Genomic DNA, 15,967 nt, shown 5'->3' on the forward strand with positions numbered 1-15,967 from the left:
ACTTCTAGTTAGAATTACTGAAGTGATGAAATCACCACTTATATGATGATTTCCTGTAAAGAATATCTTTTAAAATGTCCAGGGGTTTGTGTCTGCTTCCCCATTTAGTCATTTTTCATCTCTTTCCTTGCCTCTATTTTAAAAGAAAATCTGCTGAGAATTAAAAACGCAATAGCAACAGTCAAACTATTCTGCAGGTGGAAAAAATTTCAAATGTTCCCACTATCTTTTGTTTTCTTAATCAAGCTATGATAAAACATAAAATGTATAAAGACAAATGAACATGGCTACCTCTCTATAGTGTATTTTGCTTTAAAAGATAAACTGTATTGAAAAGTAACGGCAGAGAATATCTTTATGAAATAGCAACAGAAGTGCAGATTGCTGCAGTTCCTGTAGGCATTAATTGGGGAATTGTGAACTAATTCTTGCTTTTTAAAATTCAGCACTTCAAAAAATTCCTGATACTGCAGAAGAAGGAAAGGCAAAAGCCCAGAACCTTGTACTGAGGACAATGAAGCCAAAAAATCATGATCCTGCAGAAAAAAAAACCCTTTTTTTTTTTTTTTTTTTCCCGAAGAGAAATCTTGAAACTTTCTAGAAAATTTTTTTCAGGCCCTAAAATCTTCATCTAAAACTCAAAGCTAGAAAAGCAGAAGAAAGAGTCACAGCAGATGTCTCGAAGTAGTCTCAGCTGTAGAGCCATTACTGTGGTCTATAGTGGAACACAAAATAAAGAGACATTTCAAGTCAATCTGTAAGCACTCACAGCTGGGTAGGCTTGGTCCACATGTGCCTGTTTATATTAGGAAATTCAGCATATATAAATATATAAATAAAACATCTATACAGTACATAGTCACATTCATATAAGCCATAAAATTACATATATTTACAAAAAATATTTGCAGCTTTGTTTTACATTTCTAGGTCCACGTTAGGAGGACAGTTATTTAGCTTCTGGCTTGTGAATATGATCAGCTTCCTTGAGCTGGACTCTGGGATGTACTTGTACCTTATATACTCCCAACTGTCAAAAATAAGAAAGAACATAATCTTCCAAGAAATTCAGCCAAATCCATAAGAAAAGTTGAGACTTGTCTCACTGAAGAGTAAATTACATGTTAGCAAAAACTGAGAGGACTCTTCTTCATGTAAAAAGACAGTACCTACTTGGTCTGGACCATAAATAGATTTAAAACATCAGGCAGAGCCCAAACTGGGTGCCTGGCAGCTGTCTACAGCATCAACTCATGCATAATTACTCTTCAATCTCTCTCAGTTTAAACTGGTAGAGTGGTGAAAGTTAATGGGTACAGAGATAAAAATATATACATCAGGTCATCTTAGAGGGTAAAAAGGTAGAGTAGACAACATCCTGTTGGTATCAGTTAGCTTCATTTCAAGGTAAGTTGTATGGTTAAAACAGTCCCAAGGTTCTCATATTTAAACAGTACATATTACATAGTTCTGTGTCCTCCAGGAGCTGGACACTTAAAATTTTCTTCTCCAAAAACTGAAAAATGGTTCTTTGCTGCTTTGTTAAATAGTCTTCTTATGTATGCAGGCCACAATCAGGTGTGCTTTTTGGGGAACTTGGGCAAGAAACTTGCCTTTATGACATTAAATGAGTTCTGCAAGGCCATTCAAAACTTTGGAGAACAGGTTGTTTTCCTTCTGAAGCACACTTGCAAAAAATAAATCTCAAGATACAGCAGCTTAAATTGCTCATATATGAAGATCCGTGGAGAAAAATCTTGCCATGTGCCATTAATCAAATAGCACTTTCAGTGATTGGCTGTGGAGTTATCTCTTGCTCCTCACTATTCTCAGTGGACATGTCCTGGACCTCCTGCTGCTGATAAATATCTTGGACCAGCATGATGTTTGTGCTCCTCCACTCTCTGTACTTCGCTGCTGTCAACTTTGGGTCTTCTAGCAACTGGTTAATTGTGGCCAGGTCATGTTCCTTACACTAGGAAGAGAACAAGTGGTTATTTCCACAGAAAATGTCAAGACAATTGTCCCCTAACAAAAACACTCTGAGAACATTAGACTCATGTCACAAGGAGATGGCAAATTACCCATCCTCCTGGCAGCCTGTTTCCATTTTTAGAGCATAGGTCACCAAAGTTATGTCTACAGAAAAATTCTTCCCAGTTAAAGATAAGTTATGATTTCATATAGATTTTTTATAGGCTTCTTAGCAAAACTTGATGAGAGAAAATTCATGTGAAAATTACACATTGTTATGCTGTCTCTCAACAAGACAGTACTTGTATAAAACTAGACACAACAGCATTTATTTCTGTAATTCACAACAGGTCTAACTTTCTCAAAAAAACCACTTATTCCATGTAATAAATGTCTCTTCTCTGGGAGCTGGACTGAACATAATTTTGGACATAATATGTGCACTGGCAATAGAGTGGCTACAGTGCATGTGGCTGCCATCTAACACCAGCTACTGCTAATAAATCTAGTATCTACCTTTAGGCAAGAGCAGCTCAGACCATATATTGTAGGCACCCTGGTTCACTTGTAAGATGTGAGTAGTGACTGATGCAGGGACACTGAGACTCTCTGTGTCACAGAACTACGGAATAGTTAAGCTTGGGAGGAACTTCTGGAAGTCATCTGGTCCAAAACCCTCCCTCAAATAGAGCCACCTACTTGCAGGCTGCCTAGGATTGTGTGCAGATGACTCTGGAATATCTCCAAGGATAGAGACTCAACAGCTTCCCTGGACAACCTGTGCTTGGTCACAGTAAAAAAGGGTTTCTTGATATCCAGGGGAAAGCTATGTTTCAGTTTGAACCCATCACTTCTGGACCTGTCGCTGGGCAGCACTGAAAATAGCCTTGCTCTGTCTTTGTTACATCCTCCTTTCACACACAGATGTTCTTTGATGTCCTGACGTGTTGTGGCATAACAAACCACTTTGCTTTTCCAGCCCATATTGCCTATCCATGCAATGGACCACAGGATAAAGAAGCCCCTGTTAGCATGTATAATTTCTTAATGGATGTTCCATGCTGCACCAACAAAACTTGATTACTTTTGCCAGGCTTCCTCCCTCCAGTCTGTGTGTGAAAGCGATGGAAATTCTAACCATTTTCTCCTGCTGCCACACATTCATCACACCCAAGGAAACCCTGTACTGGTGACTGCCTTGAAAATACCTTGAAAGTACTCCTACACATTCATTTCACCATCTGATAGCAGCAATCAGCTGTTTATATATCCATATCCCACTACTACTCTAATGAACCTTCAACTGCTCCAATCTCTGCAGTGCCTTAGCTGCTTTTTAAACCCAAAACCTTGTTCAGCAGTATTTTGCACACATCCTACCCCCAAGACCCAGTGCCAGCCCTTTTAGGAACACTTCTGGCATTGATGCAGGGACATATACAGTTAGCTTAAGAGAAGAAGAGAGGAAATAGGGGGGTGGAAGGGAGAGGAGTATTTCTATTGGACAAACTTGGCAACAAAAAGTCATGTCATGGAATGTCTCCTGTAGCACTAAAACTATTTCCCACATTCACTAAGACTGTGATGCATTTGCACAGAGCTTCCCTCTTTCCCGAAGTATTCAAAGCATGTTTTGTTAATGATATATTGTGCCAGCAACATTAATCTGTTGTTAAATGTGGAGTCAAAAGTCTAAAGTTAAAATTACATTAAGACTTGAATAAATCACTTCTCAAACTAAAAGGTTTTTAATTAAAGCAAAGTACATATGGATCAGAAGCAAAAAAAATCCTGATTTTTAAATTTTCAGTAGATAATTTCCCATTATCTTATGTCTTATGTTAAACATTAAGAAAATTAACTTTAGAAGCACATAATTCCACTGATATAAAGAATATGGCACTTTCCCACTGCAGGCACTTGACTTTCAGACAGGCTGACTTAAACACTGCTGTGTACAGAACTCTGTGTCTATGAGAAAGTGTTTGTGCTTTTTTACTTGTCTCGTCAATAGTCCAATTCCTTAGTATGAAGAAAGGAAAAATAAATAAATAAAACCAAAGAGATCAACAAATTTTATATGTTATGAACACTCCAAAACTTATTTTCCATATTAAATACCAATGTTAGACAAGCCTAAGTTAATCACAACTTATATGATACTCCCATGCTAAATCAATACACTGTTGTCCTCCTTGCTCATGTCTGACTTTAATGCTTCCATTCAGCTCCATACCAGTGAAAGTGACTGTCCCACAAAATACAACTCTGTTTTGCCCTAACTGGTTCTTAGATTTATTAGTGAGGCTCCTGTCAAAGAAAGCCTTGCAGAATGTTTCTGTATGCACCTTCCTATCCTATAAAATAGGCATTCTTTTTAAACTAACTTTCTGCTGGGTGGGGGACTCACTTTGTTGCTGGTGCAAATGAAAGGCTACTTCTGTAGTCACTGCCACATCACCGAAAACTCCTTGATACAAAGGAGAGACTTCACAAGGTCTCATATGCAGCCAAGAAGAATACCTCTCTTCCCAGTCCCCTCGACAATTGTACTTTTGAGGAATTTCAATACAGGCTGAGGTGCCAAACCCAAGGCTCCCATTGCAACTAATAAACCAATGATTCCGCTGACAATATAAGTGTTTTAGAATCATAGAACTGCTAAGGTTGGACAAAACGTCTAAGATCATCAAGTCCAACCATTTTATGTGCATTTCTCCAGCTTACAGTGCCTGAAGCCAAATACGTCCATTTGAAACAAGACACTCAATTCCTGTTTCTAATGCATATGAGAAGAAACAAGTGAAGTCCCGAGTTTGCATTTGTTTTTTCTTCTCCTCACAATATAAATGCTATGGTTAAGCTTTTTGTTTCCCTCAGTATCATTCAGAAGCACGCTTTGAAATCCCATGATACTTGATGCTGGCAAGTAAACCACTTCATAAATTCCCATATTCCAGACAGATTTACCGGCCCTTTCATAGAACATCTCCTGAACCTCTGTACCCCTCCATTTCGTGATATATTTCCAACATAAAAGCAGGATGCTTTAGTTATTAAAAATATTTTAGTTACAGGAGGTCTTTACAATAGCTTTGGCACATCCTGTACATTCTCTGATAATCACATAAGGAAAACTTTTTTTGGCTCAGGGTCATTTTCATGTGCTTTATCATCAATGTACTTTGTCGGCTCTTCCTTTTTTAAGGCTCCCCTGTTTATTGCATTTAGCTATGCTTGCAAGTTTTCCAGTTAACTAAGAGTTTTCTTTATTAAATTTTCCAAATGGACTGGAACTTCTGCAAGAAGAGTCCCTCCTGAGTATTGCCTCTGCTTCCAGTTCAAACTGAACAACATAACGCAGATCAGTGTTCACAATGAAGCAGAAAAACAGAATTCAAAAACTTAACAAAATTCTCTGGGGATTTCACTAAATATGTAATTAGAATTTGGCTGAAGTCTATACTGCTTCTTTTTCAGCCAAATTCTTTTTTTCTCTCAAGCTTTTCTTTGGCAAGATCTGCAAACTCACCTTTAATGTACTGTTCAGCATTCGAATTTTGTGGAGTTTCTCATTAATGGAGGGGTTTTTGCTGCGCTTGATAAATGACTTCCTAAGCTCCTTCTTAGTTGACAGTCGACGATCTCCAATGGGAGACAGGCTTGCTTGCTCCAATGACTTGTAAAGTCTCTCCATCTCATCATCATCATCACATTTTTCCTGGTCTGCAAAGAAAAGGATAAACTGGGTATGAGAATGTGAACGTGGCAGCAGATAACAGAAAAGTTATGTTCAGCCACCAAGAAGGCTCTCAACCAACTCAAAAAATAATGGTATTAGAGTTAAAACTGAGGGCCATTAGGGTAATTTCTAGGGTAATAATGCCTGAGAGAAAGGCATACTTCCAAACTCACAAGTTGTTAAGGATCAGGTAATGATCCAAACAGATGTGAGCCTGTATCTCCTCTAATGCAGTGCTGCTTTAATGCTCTGAATATATCACAGACTTTGAACAACTGTCAGTAGCTCTATGTTGGACTGAAACAACTCTGATAGCATCTACACCTATTCACCCATCTCTGCATGCTACACACATTGAATTATGTTTCTACCTGGCAACTCACAGGACAAATTCACCTTGATGTGCTAATTCATGACCAGATTTTGGTAATTATTGAGAACAGAGTTTTTTTTAAAAAATGAGCAATTAAAAGAAACACATAAACATTTCAGAGGCCCCAAGAGAAGGTCCCTAGAAAACAGATTAAAGCAGGAACCCTTGGGGCATCCAATGTCTTGCCCCTGTGTTTCATAGATTGCAGCAGAGAATTTACTCATAATGCCTCACAACAAAACCTTGATTATCTCCACCTTAATTATTCTGATGGCTCCCAAGCTGTGGGACCATATTCCAAGAAAGAGAGTACATGAAAGGAAAAGCAAGTAAACAGCCGAGAATAGCATAAAATAAGATGAAAATTGAAGCAAAGGCACTTCTCAGAATAAAACCATCTAAAAATGAACAGACAGAAACCAAAAATGTGCCAGGCATATGTAGGGGTATTTTAGCAGAAGGCTATTTTTAGCAACAGACTGCACAACTCGCTTCTTGTCCTCCAGTCCACATGGCTTCAGTGATCTCTAAAGCAAAATCTTACAGCTATTGCTGTTTTCAGGGTGCTAATGAATCCCTCAAGATCCACTTTGAATAATACTTGGTTTTATATCACTGGCAGTAGTGGTGCTGGTTCTCAACTGCAGTCCTTCCTATTCCCATTGAACTGGCTGGGCACTTTTTCTTCTAAAGATAAACATTTACTTTTCTAAATTATCTGCAGTCAGCAAACACATTCTGAACAAGTCCTTCTGCTCACTCATGCTGCTGAGAAAAGACTTCTGCAATATGTCAGCCCGCTGAGGAGGCTGCTTCTTATCTTTTCCATGTTTTATAAAGTACAGCATCCTCCTCCATCTCTGTTCTTTCTAAATATTTAGGTTACAAGAAAGGTTTATGATATGTTGCAAATATTTGCCTTCACTGTGTTTCTGGCCTATTCTTCACTACTGTGCTATTATAAAAAGCCTACTGTAACTTGACAAAAGCTAAATATAACTTCCAACATTGGTACATTGCTGGGGGAGGAAAAGGAGAACGGTTGTATAATTAACAAGCTGCAGGAAACAGAAAAAAAATGGAAGTGTAAGGCATAATACACGGCAGTAGTATTTCCTGAAAGCTGCTGGCACATGCCATGAGGCTTGTAATAACTAGTTTCCTGCCTAATTTCTTGGGATGAAACAGCTGTTTGTTTCATTAGCCAGCTTCTGCACAGGACTGGCTCAACTATGCTGTAGACATCACCCGTCAGGACTGTACACAGTAGTACTTTGAGAGATGAATTGATTTTTATCAGCTATCCAAGAAAGACTGTGTAAGAAGAAAAAAAAAGATACTTCAATCCTGTTCAGCAACTTTTACATAAAGTCAACCCACAGGGGACTTAAGGTCCCTGCTCCAGACACCTTTTGAGACTAATTCATGACTTTCCTCAGTGTCCTAAAAGGGTTACAAAACAACAAGCCTTAGAAAACACCCCCACTGAGCACTCTTCTTCCATGCTAAATATTCCACTATATTCCGTGCCCTTGTGGGTAACTGTAAGGAGCAGATTAACTCAGCACAGAATACTCAGCACAGAAAAAGATGGAGCAAGAGTCAGAAAAGCCCAGGAGAAGGCTCCCAGATTATGTACTTGCTCAGCAAAGTCTACTCAGCTCCTGCAGACTTTCAAGACCGCTAACTGAAACTCCTTTCCTATTTCTTATTCTTCCACCAGTCTCGTACTCCAAGAAATAAACCAGGGCCAGGTAATTTCAAAGGGAAAGAAACATGTCAGATTCTTCATATCTGAATAAAGGAAGTGGCAGTAAAGCAACTGAATAGAATTTCAACAAACTGCTGGAAAACAAGGGTGAGTGGAACTTACAGGTTGTGTAGAGCCAGGTATGAGTTACATAGTACTTTTGTCTCCATCTTTGATGAATTTCAACAACAGTTAAAAACAAAAGATTGTCCTAATATTGCTCATTTGTGTAGAACACTCTTGCTGTTGACAAAGGATATGTCTGCCAATATATCTCTATAAACTGAGGCCAGAGTATCTGTTACCTATCTGGAATTCTACCTTCGTTGTCCTGAGTACCCCTGAGCCAAGTTCAGAAAGAAAAAGACTATGTTTTCTAGGGTTGATGCTGCCACAGAATGCACTAGATTGATGCTGTAAATCTGAAAGGGGGAGAGGTAATGGAGGAACTGAACAATTCTTATATATTCTTTTCTTTATATAAAACACAACTCTGAGGCTTGATGCCATTTATCTGGAATTTCTCTCTGACAGGAGGTATCACAGACAGGAACAATCTCCCAGAGGTTCAACATGCCTATTCTTCACCTCCTCAACTTTCAGCTTCTGCTCTCCTGTCAGCCAACTTGCCACAGGCTGGAGACATTGAGACTCCCCTTCTTGAAGCATCAGTACAGGAGCCTGTCAGAAATCTCAACTTTAATGCTCTTTAGGTCTAGATAAATGAAATTATCCAGAACTTTCAAAAAGCAGCTGTGAAAAATAAAGTTTATTGTTTCCCAGTGGTAAAGATATAGAAACTGGAAATATTTGGCAGAAAGAGCATTTTGCATTGAAAATCACCTCCAACAGAACATATCTGACTAAATTTATCTGTAATGTAAATATTTGTTCTTCCACTCTGTAACTGAGATCTCACAGACCTCCAGTTGTGTATTAATCCCAGGGAAAAAAACCTGCTTCTTCCTCTTGTTCTTGCTACTCTTATGAGCTTCTTGTAAGCTTTTCTAGCACCTTGGTTTCGGATTCTGCTAAAATTTTAATGCCAGTGGGAGAGAACACATGCACCCAAGGCTGGGAAATGCAGATGAAAAAAAGTCATAAATTATTTTTTCCTTATCTACCCCCTAGCTCTTACCCACAATGGTAGTAGATTTTCAATGGGAAAGTCACCTCAGGGAAATCACATTTCCCACATAATTATGGAACAGAAAATACAGGAAAAAATTCAATTAGGTGAGCATAATTCAGTCAAACTCCTCATTGGCAAATGTAGGACTAAAGGAAGAAAGATTAGAAGAAAATAATAGGAAAACTGTGTTACCACAAAAAATTAGATGATGTTGTCTGACAGTATAGTGGACTCAGCAGTTAGGGGCAGAATTTTAATAAACAGACTGAACTGGAAAAAAAACATAAAAAAGCATCTCTTTTTCAGAGGGTTCAGAAAACCATAGCACCATAGTTTTCACTGTGACTTCTAAAGCTTTTTTGAAGAGAAACAAAATAATTATTCAAGTTGTTTCTCTACACAGTTGTTCTCACCATAGGCACATTTCTAGGCTAGTCTCAGCCATGGTCTAGCTATTTGTTATAACTTTTGCAGAGGGAACAAAGGGGCCAGAGTACATCAGAGGATCTGTTCTGACCATTACTGGCACATGCAGACTCCAGAGAGGAAGAGGATGTCAGTAGCGGGAGCAGAAGGAATTGAATGAGTCCAGCTCCTATTTAACCAATTCCTTCCCACAAAACCAACCCAGATAAAATCCAAGAGGTATTTGAACAGCTGCCCAGGTTTGAAAATACCAGCACACACCAGATCTTCCACAGCTACTATGAATTAAGGTAAAATAAACCAGAAGTGGTAAAATAATAATGCCTTGCCAAGATGCATTGAGATATGATTATGAAACCCTCAGAAATTGCAAGGAAGAGGGATCTTACTGCTATAGTAGTAGATCCCTAAATATACATTCCTATTTTCTTATATAACCTCTCCATTCCTGTGGCTTCCTTTAGCTGTTACGGTTTTGATCATAATGGTGGTGTATCAGAGTCAACCACCTTTTCTTCCAGTGGTTGCCAGAAGAAACACGAAGGATGGAGAACAAGTCTATCCATCCTGGAGGGGGCAAGGCCAGCTTCTGGATACAGCACACGTAGTCAGACAACTGTTTGTATTCTCAGCTGTTTCTTGTTTACCTTTCAGTTTCTTTACATCACAAGCAGCTTAGAATCCTTTGTCACATTGCATGTAGCAAGCTGGATCACCAAAGTCTTAAACATTCCCAAGAAGTAAGTGGATGCATAAGGTTGGTCTCCTTTCAAAAGAGTAAACTGATAAATTCCCCTTCTTTGTATCGCTCTCTGGGATGTAACATCTCCCCAGTAACTGGTGCAGAGAATTAATGCTGACAATGTTCATAATGTCACTCAGAGTGGTTAGAAAGATTGTCAAAAATATCATGTGTTATGATATACGGCTGCTTGCACCAGATACTCACAGTTGCTTAGCAGACTTCAATAAATAATCACTGTAGAAAAAAATAATCCATCATCATTTAGCTGAATTGGTAGCTTTTCTTATGGAGATTCATCCATTCATTTCTGAAAAATGTTTCATTGTTTAACTCATCACCAAGGTATCTTCACTGTTTTTGTACTTTTTCTTGGTAGGTTCTTCTCACAAATTCACAGCTACCCTTTCTTCCTGCTAGGTACCAGATTTTCTCACACTGGTCTCCATTTCTAGACTTTGTCCAGCAAAAGTGTTCTTCAGTTCTAAAAAATATTCACCTCAACTCTAGGCTCTTATCAGCTACAACCAATATGTCAATTTGTGGTTTTACTTTGAATAATTTGGCCAGAAAAAAGTGTGGCAGGGTTTTTTTATCCTCACCAGGAGAAAGAGAGCACAACCACACCCTTAGGTTCTGTGGGGGACTGGAATCAAAGACTATCAAAGAACATGGCTGTTCTGATGACAGCAGGGCCATCTTTATGCACAGGGAACATGTGCTTTAGGACAAATGTTGACAAAAGACAGACTTGTGTCCTCCTGGATGCAGTCTAATGACTCTGAAACATGTCAGAAATGCACTATTCAGAAGCACTGTAAAGCAAGTAATACTGACTGCACTGAGGCATGCCTTCTTGTTTTGCATCAGATAACAAGAGCGTTCTTACCAGTTATTGCAAATCAGGAAAATTTGCAGCTAGATTTTACCCAACTACTTGAATATATCTCACGGTATTTGTGCACATGCTTATCAACTAGCTGGAGAGAGAAATTCTTGGGGGGATAAGCCACAGAACCAGAATTGCATCCTTTTTGATAACTTTCATTTGGAACTGAATTGTTATTTTACATTTATCGTTCTTTTCCTACCTCATCCTCAAATTGAAGTATCTTAAACTCCTTGCAAAATATTTCCTTAATGTTTTCACTGACCATTGCAGGGGAGGGCTCCACACAGCAGCACTCTCCATATCCAGCACATAATATGCAGACTGATAAAGGAAAGAGAAACCTGTGGATGGTGTACGTTTTACTTAGTCAGCAATGAGTCGTGATGCAGACAAGAACTAGTGAGGTTATACAGTTTCCATAGTGACTGTTTGGTGAAATTATCTATTTCTGGAATTCTCTCAGCAATCACCACTGTGGTTAGGATGGAAGGGTTCTGTGTTCTGCCACCATGGTTGCCTTGATGAGGCAACTACTCAATGAGCAACAGAAGAATTTATTTTCCCAGGAATAATGGTATCAAAATTAAACCATCTTGCACACTGCAGGAGTATACCAAAATATGCCTTGATTTACATTTTAATCCCATTTTATTGGTTAGTATGATTGAGCCTATCAAACTATACTTTAAGTGATTATGAATGTGTCATGCTAATTCTATGACACCCATTAAAGTATTTGTCACCCTAAATGGAAAGCAGTAACCTACGCATTATTGCAGGATTTCTGACAATAGCAGAGGAATATAATCTAAGCAACAGTTTAGATTTCTGAAGAGCAACCACTGAATCTTTGTCAACAAGATCTATAAGCCACTATGCCATCTATGACTTACATTCCAACAATCCACTTGAATGTCCCTAGTTCTGTTTTCCAAAGACATTATTTTATCAAATTTAGCCCAGAGGTTAAAATTACAGAAAACAATATATTTAATATGTCTTTGTGACATTTTCATTAGGGACTCCATTTCTGCCAGCCCCAGCCTTTTCTCAACTTGCAAGGCCAGAATTAGGGGATGTAGATTCCACAGTAACTCAAAGCACAGCACTCTTTTCCAATACATAGAAACAGCACATATGCTGGATTTTAATTGATTCTGATCATCATTTCTGCAGAATTTTCTAGCAGAAGAGCCTACAAAATGGATAAGGTAGGTAAGCATAAAACACTGGGTTAATTTTCAGTTTTGATGAAAACTGTACTTTTCTTAATGTCCTTTTTTTTGTGTAAAATCAGAAAATGTATGACAACTTAAAGAGTGGCCAATTTTCTAAGTGCTGATATTTATAAAATGGGGGGGGAGTGACAAGGTAACTCATGTGCCTCATATTATCATCTTTCAGTGTCAAGTTCATCTACAGAGAAATACCCTGAGTTCCAAACAATTCCAGTGCTGTTTCTTTCCACCACTGCCTTACCTTCCGCCTAAGCTCTTTGCTGCTGAAAGAGAAGGGTTGTCTCAGCATAATGCCAAAGAAAGGTGCATCTAAGTACTCACTCCAAATCTTTACAAGGACTTGTAATCATGGGAAGAACTGAGGCACAGGAATGCTGTTGTTCCCTTATGTATTGCCCCTCTATGCAGAATAATCGTATGCCAGGAACAACTCTTAGGCTTCAACTGCTTTTAATTCAGAAAGAAGAAGCTTTGCTCAAAAGGCAGGAGATATTTCCTCACTACACAGGGGAGTTATTAACAGTAACAATGATCAAATTCTGGAACCATGCCACCTTTTTCCATTAACAGTACATTTCAGTAGGAGGGTACCGTGCAGATACCTATTTGCTTAAACAAAATCTAGTCTTAATAGACTTTCTGATTGAGAACTTCAGTTGTTTTCTCTTGATTACAATGAAGCTTAATGAAGCAAATAGGGTGTATGCACTTTGAGTAAATGCAACAGCACGTATTTGTAAAATTGGACTGACTTAACCCTGTGTACACTGACTTAACCCTGCATATTAGTTTTGTTACAGTGTCCCTTCTGTGACACACTGTTAAGATTTTGATTCTATCCTAACTAATAAAAGATATTTTCATTGGAATAAAGACTGTTAATAAAATTATGTCTATGCTAAATTTATATACAGAGGTTATGATCTAACATATAGATACAATTTGAGAAAAGTTGTAAAGGTATCTACCAACCAGATACTCAGTTATATATTTAATATGCAACAAATTAAATGTTATAAATGATGTGCTACTGGAAAATTTTCCAGTGAAGAATATAGAGGAAGGAAGCGGAAAGGAAGTTAAGGAAACACGTAATTCTTATATTGTATGGCTCTGCATCAAAAATCTCCTCTCTCATTAGCTCACCTTTGGCTAGTGGTCGCTGTCCTGTTGCATCTGGCACAGACAGACAATGTGTATCTGCACTTAAGTGAGAGGTTTGGGGTACACCATTGGGTTGAGAAAGCTGGCCTTCCTGGCTTTCTGCTGCGTCTCCACAGACCCGTTCTGGTGGCTCCTCAGAGTGAATCTGTACACAGAACGTCAAAGGCTGATCACCCTCCTCCGTGGCAGAGGTGGTCACCAGGTCCAGCCAGGACTGCCTCTCGGAACAAACCACTTTGGATGTCAAGGAAGACGATGATTCTTGGGAGTTGAAAGTGCTTTCAGGAGAGGAGAGAGAACAAGAGGCTTCACTTGACAGAGTTGAGGTGAATGATGACTTCTGCTGATCCTGCTTTCCAGAAACAAAACCAGGGAGGAGAGGAAGAAAAAAGAAAAATTATTTGCAAATTACTCCTCTTTATAGGTTCTACATGATATATTGATATGCAGCTGAAATGCTAAATGACCAATAATTGATTTAATCTGGTTACTTATTTATCCAAATAAGCCTGTGGTGTAACTTCAGAGCAGTAACTTCAGAAACCAAGCTACCAGGAAGCCAAAGGCAAAAGAGATATAAACCTGACCATGCCTAGAAACAAAGACCAAAGAAAACTATTATGCTGAATGTAGTCTTCTGTGGTAGGTCTCACACTCACTCTCTTTCTTTACCTTGTCTTCACTCTATTGGCCTAATCAAGAGTGAAGAAGAGAAACTCCAGATTAGCCATTGAACATGAAGCACTCAACAGTTCCGCCAGTGGAATAACCAGAGGTAGACAGAATGGGTCTCAAGCACTGAAGTACAGTAAAGAAGTATTTTTCCTAGTCCATTCGAGGGATAATCATTTACCAGGGCAAGAAGGCTTAGCAGAAACTATCAGAAATTGTGATGAGATCATCATTATATGAAAGCCAGATTTCTTGCTACTGCAGAAGTTTACTCCTTCTGCATATCCTCTCCTGCTGGCCAATGCCAGCATCAGAATACGAGACTTGATGTACCACAATTCTGGCAAGTTTCTGTCCTCAATATTTCTGTAGAATAGATCTGTGTAAGGATTAAAAGAGATGATAACTAGACTGAGAATATTGAAACTTACTGAGAAGGTGCTGCTAGGGAAACCTGAAAAGCTAAAAACACAGTAGAGGGGCTGGCCTGGGATAACTATAACCCAGTAAACTAGAAATAAGTTTTATTCAAATAAACCAAACAAAGAGTAATAATTTTATAATTATGGTTTTTAAAATTTGCAATTCAGTGTTGTATACTGTAATGTGTACTACTTCCTTCTTATATTAACACAGTAAAGCCTTCCTGTACTTCTAATACAGCTGCATCACATAACAAGCAATTAATTAATAAAGAGAATGAGGAGGACCTATATCAGACTGTGAGCACTATCTCTTTATAGCAGCTTCTTCGCTTTTGGAAATTTTCAAAGTCATTCATAGAATCATTGAATTGTTAAGGCTGGAAAAGACTCTCAAGATCATTGAGTCTAGCCATCCACACAGCACTACCACTGCAACCCCTAAACCACATCATCCAGCACTAGATTTGGATCCCTCTTGAACTCTTCCAGGGATGGTGACTTCACCACCTCTCTGGTGACTTCACCACCTCTTCACCAAACCCTGATTTCACCAACCTAATGGTGAAATAAATTTGTCTTATATCTAATCTGAATATGCTATTAAGTGCCCCACTTAAGGCCACTTCCTCCTGTCCTGTCACTGTAGACAGAGCCTCCACCTGGCTACAACCTCCTCTCAAGGAATTGTAGAGGGCCATGAGGTCTCCCCTGAGCCCCCTCTTCTTGAGACTAAACAAACTCAGCTCTCTCAGCCATTCCTCATAAGACATGTTCTCTGGTCCTTTCATGATTCCTGTAAGACTGTGCCAAATATTGCAGGACCCAGACATTTTTATTCCCATATGAAAGTACAGCACTGTGTTTCAGGTGTGTTTTTGTTTCTAAAATAGAAACCTTCACATATGCATCCTCAAGCAAAGAACAAAGAGATCCTGTAGTAAACTACTAGTACTAAAAGTGCCCTTGGGAACACAGGTGATATGAAGCATTTCACCTAAGAGCTCCTATCACAAAGACAAATTGTTGAAGCATTTCTAAAGTCAAGCAGAAAAACTGAACAGTAACAGCTCTTGCCCACATGTTGTAGATGGTCTAGCTTCAGTTGTTCAAAGCTAGGAAAGGAAGATATTAGATCTCATCTCTATTTTTCTGGCATTTGTCCATATAAAAAAAAAGTGTTAGTGAAATTAGGACTGTGCCTCACTGAATGGACTATATTTTTGTTTTCATTTTCATTGTGTGTTAATTTAAAAATATGAGTGAGTATAAATATGACTGCCAGAAGGTGTTTCTATGTTTCTTTTTCTCTGCATATGTCTTGTGTTTTGTTTTTTCTTTGGCATGACAAATGTTTACCTAACTTATTTGAGTGACTCCTTTGGAAGTTCTGCAATCATGCGTATGATAATAATTTTCCATTTGGGGATGTTTTAAAAA

General features: G+C 38.6%; 1 protein-coding gene across 1 annotated transcript in view; it reads right to left on the reverse strand.

Moving 5' to 3' along the window:
• Positions 1 to 776: 776 nt before the first annotated feature.
• Positions 777 to 15,967, reverse strand: part of IPCEF1 (interaction protein for cytohesin exchange factors 1) — a 77,923-nt gene continuing 62,732 nt past the window's right edge. Inside the window, exons 9-11 of the mRNA XM_066315506.1 lie at positions 13,416 to 13,782; positions 5,507 to 5,700; positions 777 to 1,975 (exon numbers count right to left, since the gene is read on the reverse strand). Of these exons, the coding sequence (XP_066171603.1) occupies positions 1,775 to 1,975; positions 5,507 to 5,700; positions 13,416 to 13,782 (762 nt within the window). The 3' untranslated portion in view covers positions 777 to 1,774. The remainder of the gene's footprint in view (positions 1,976 to 5,506; positions 5,701 to 13,415; positions 13,783 to 15,967) is intronic.

The sequence above is a fragment of the Sylvia atricapilla genome, chromosome 3 (genome assembly GCF_009819655.1).
Source record: "Sylvia atricapilla isolate bSylAtr1 chromosome 3, bSylAtr1.pri, whole genome shotgun sequence".
Taxonomy (NCBI): Eukaryota; Metazoa; Chordata; class Aves; order Passeriformes; family Sylviidae; genus Sylvia; species Sylvia atricapilla.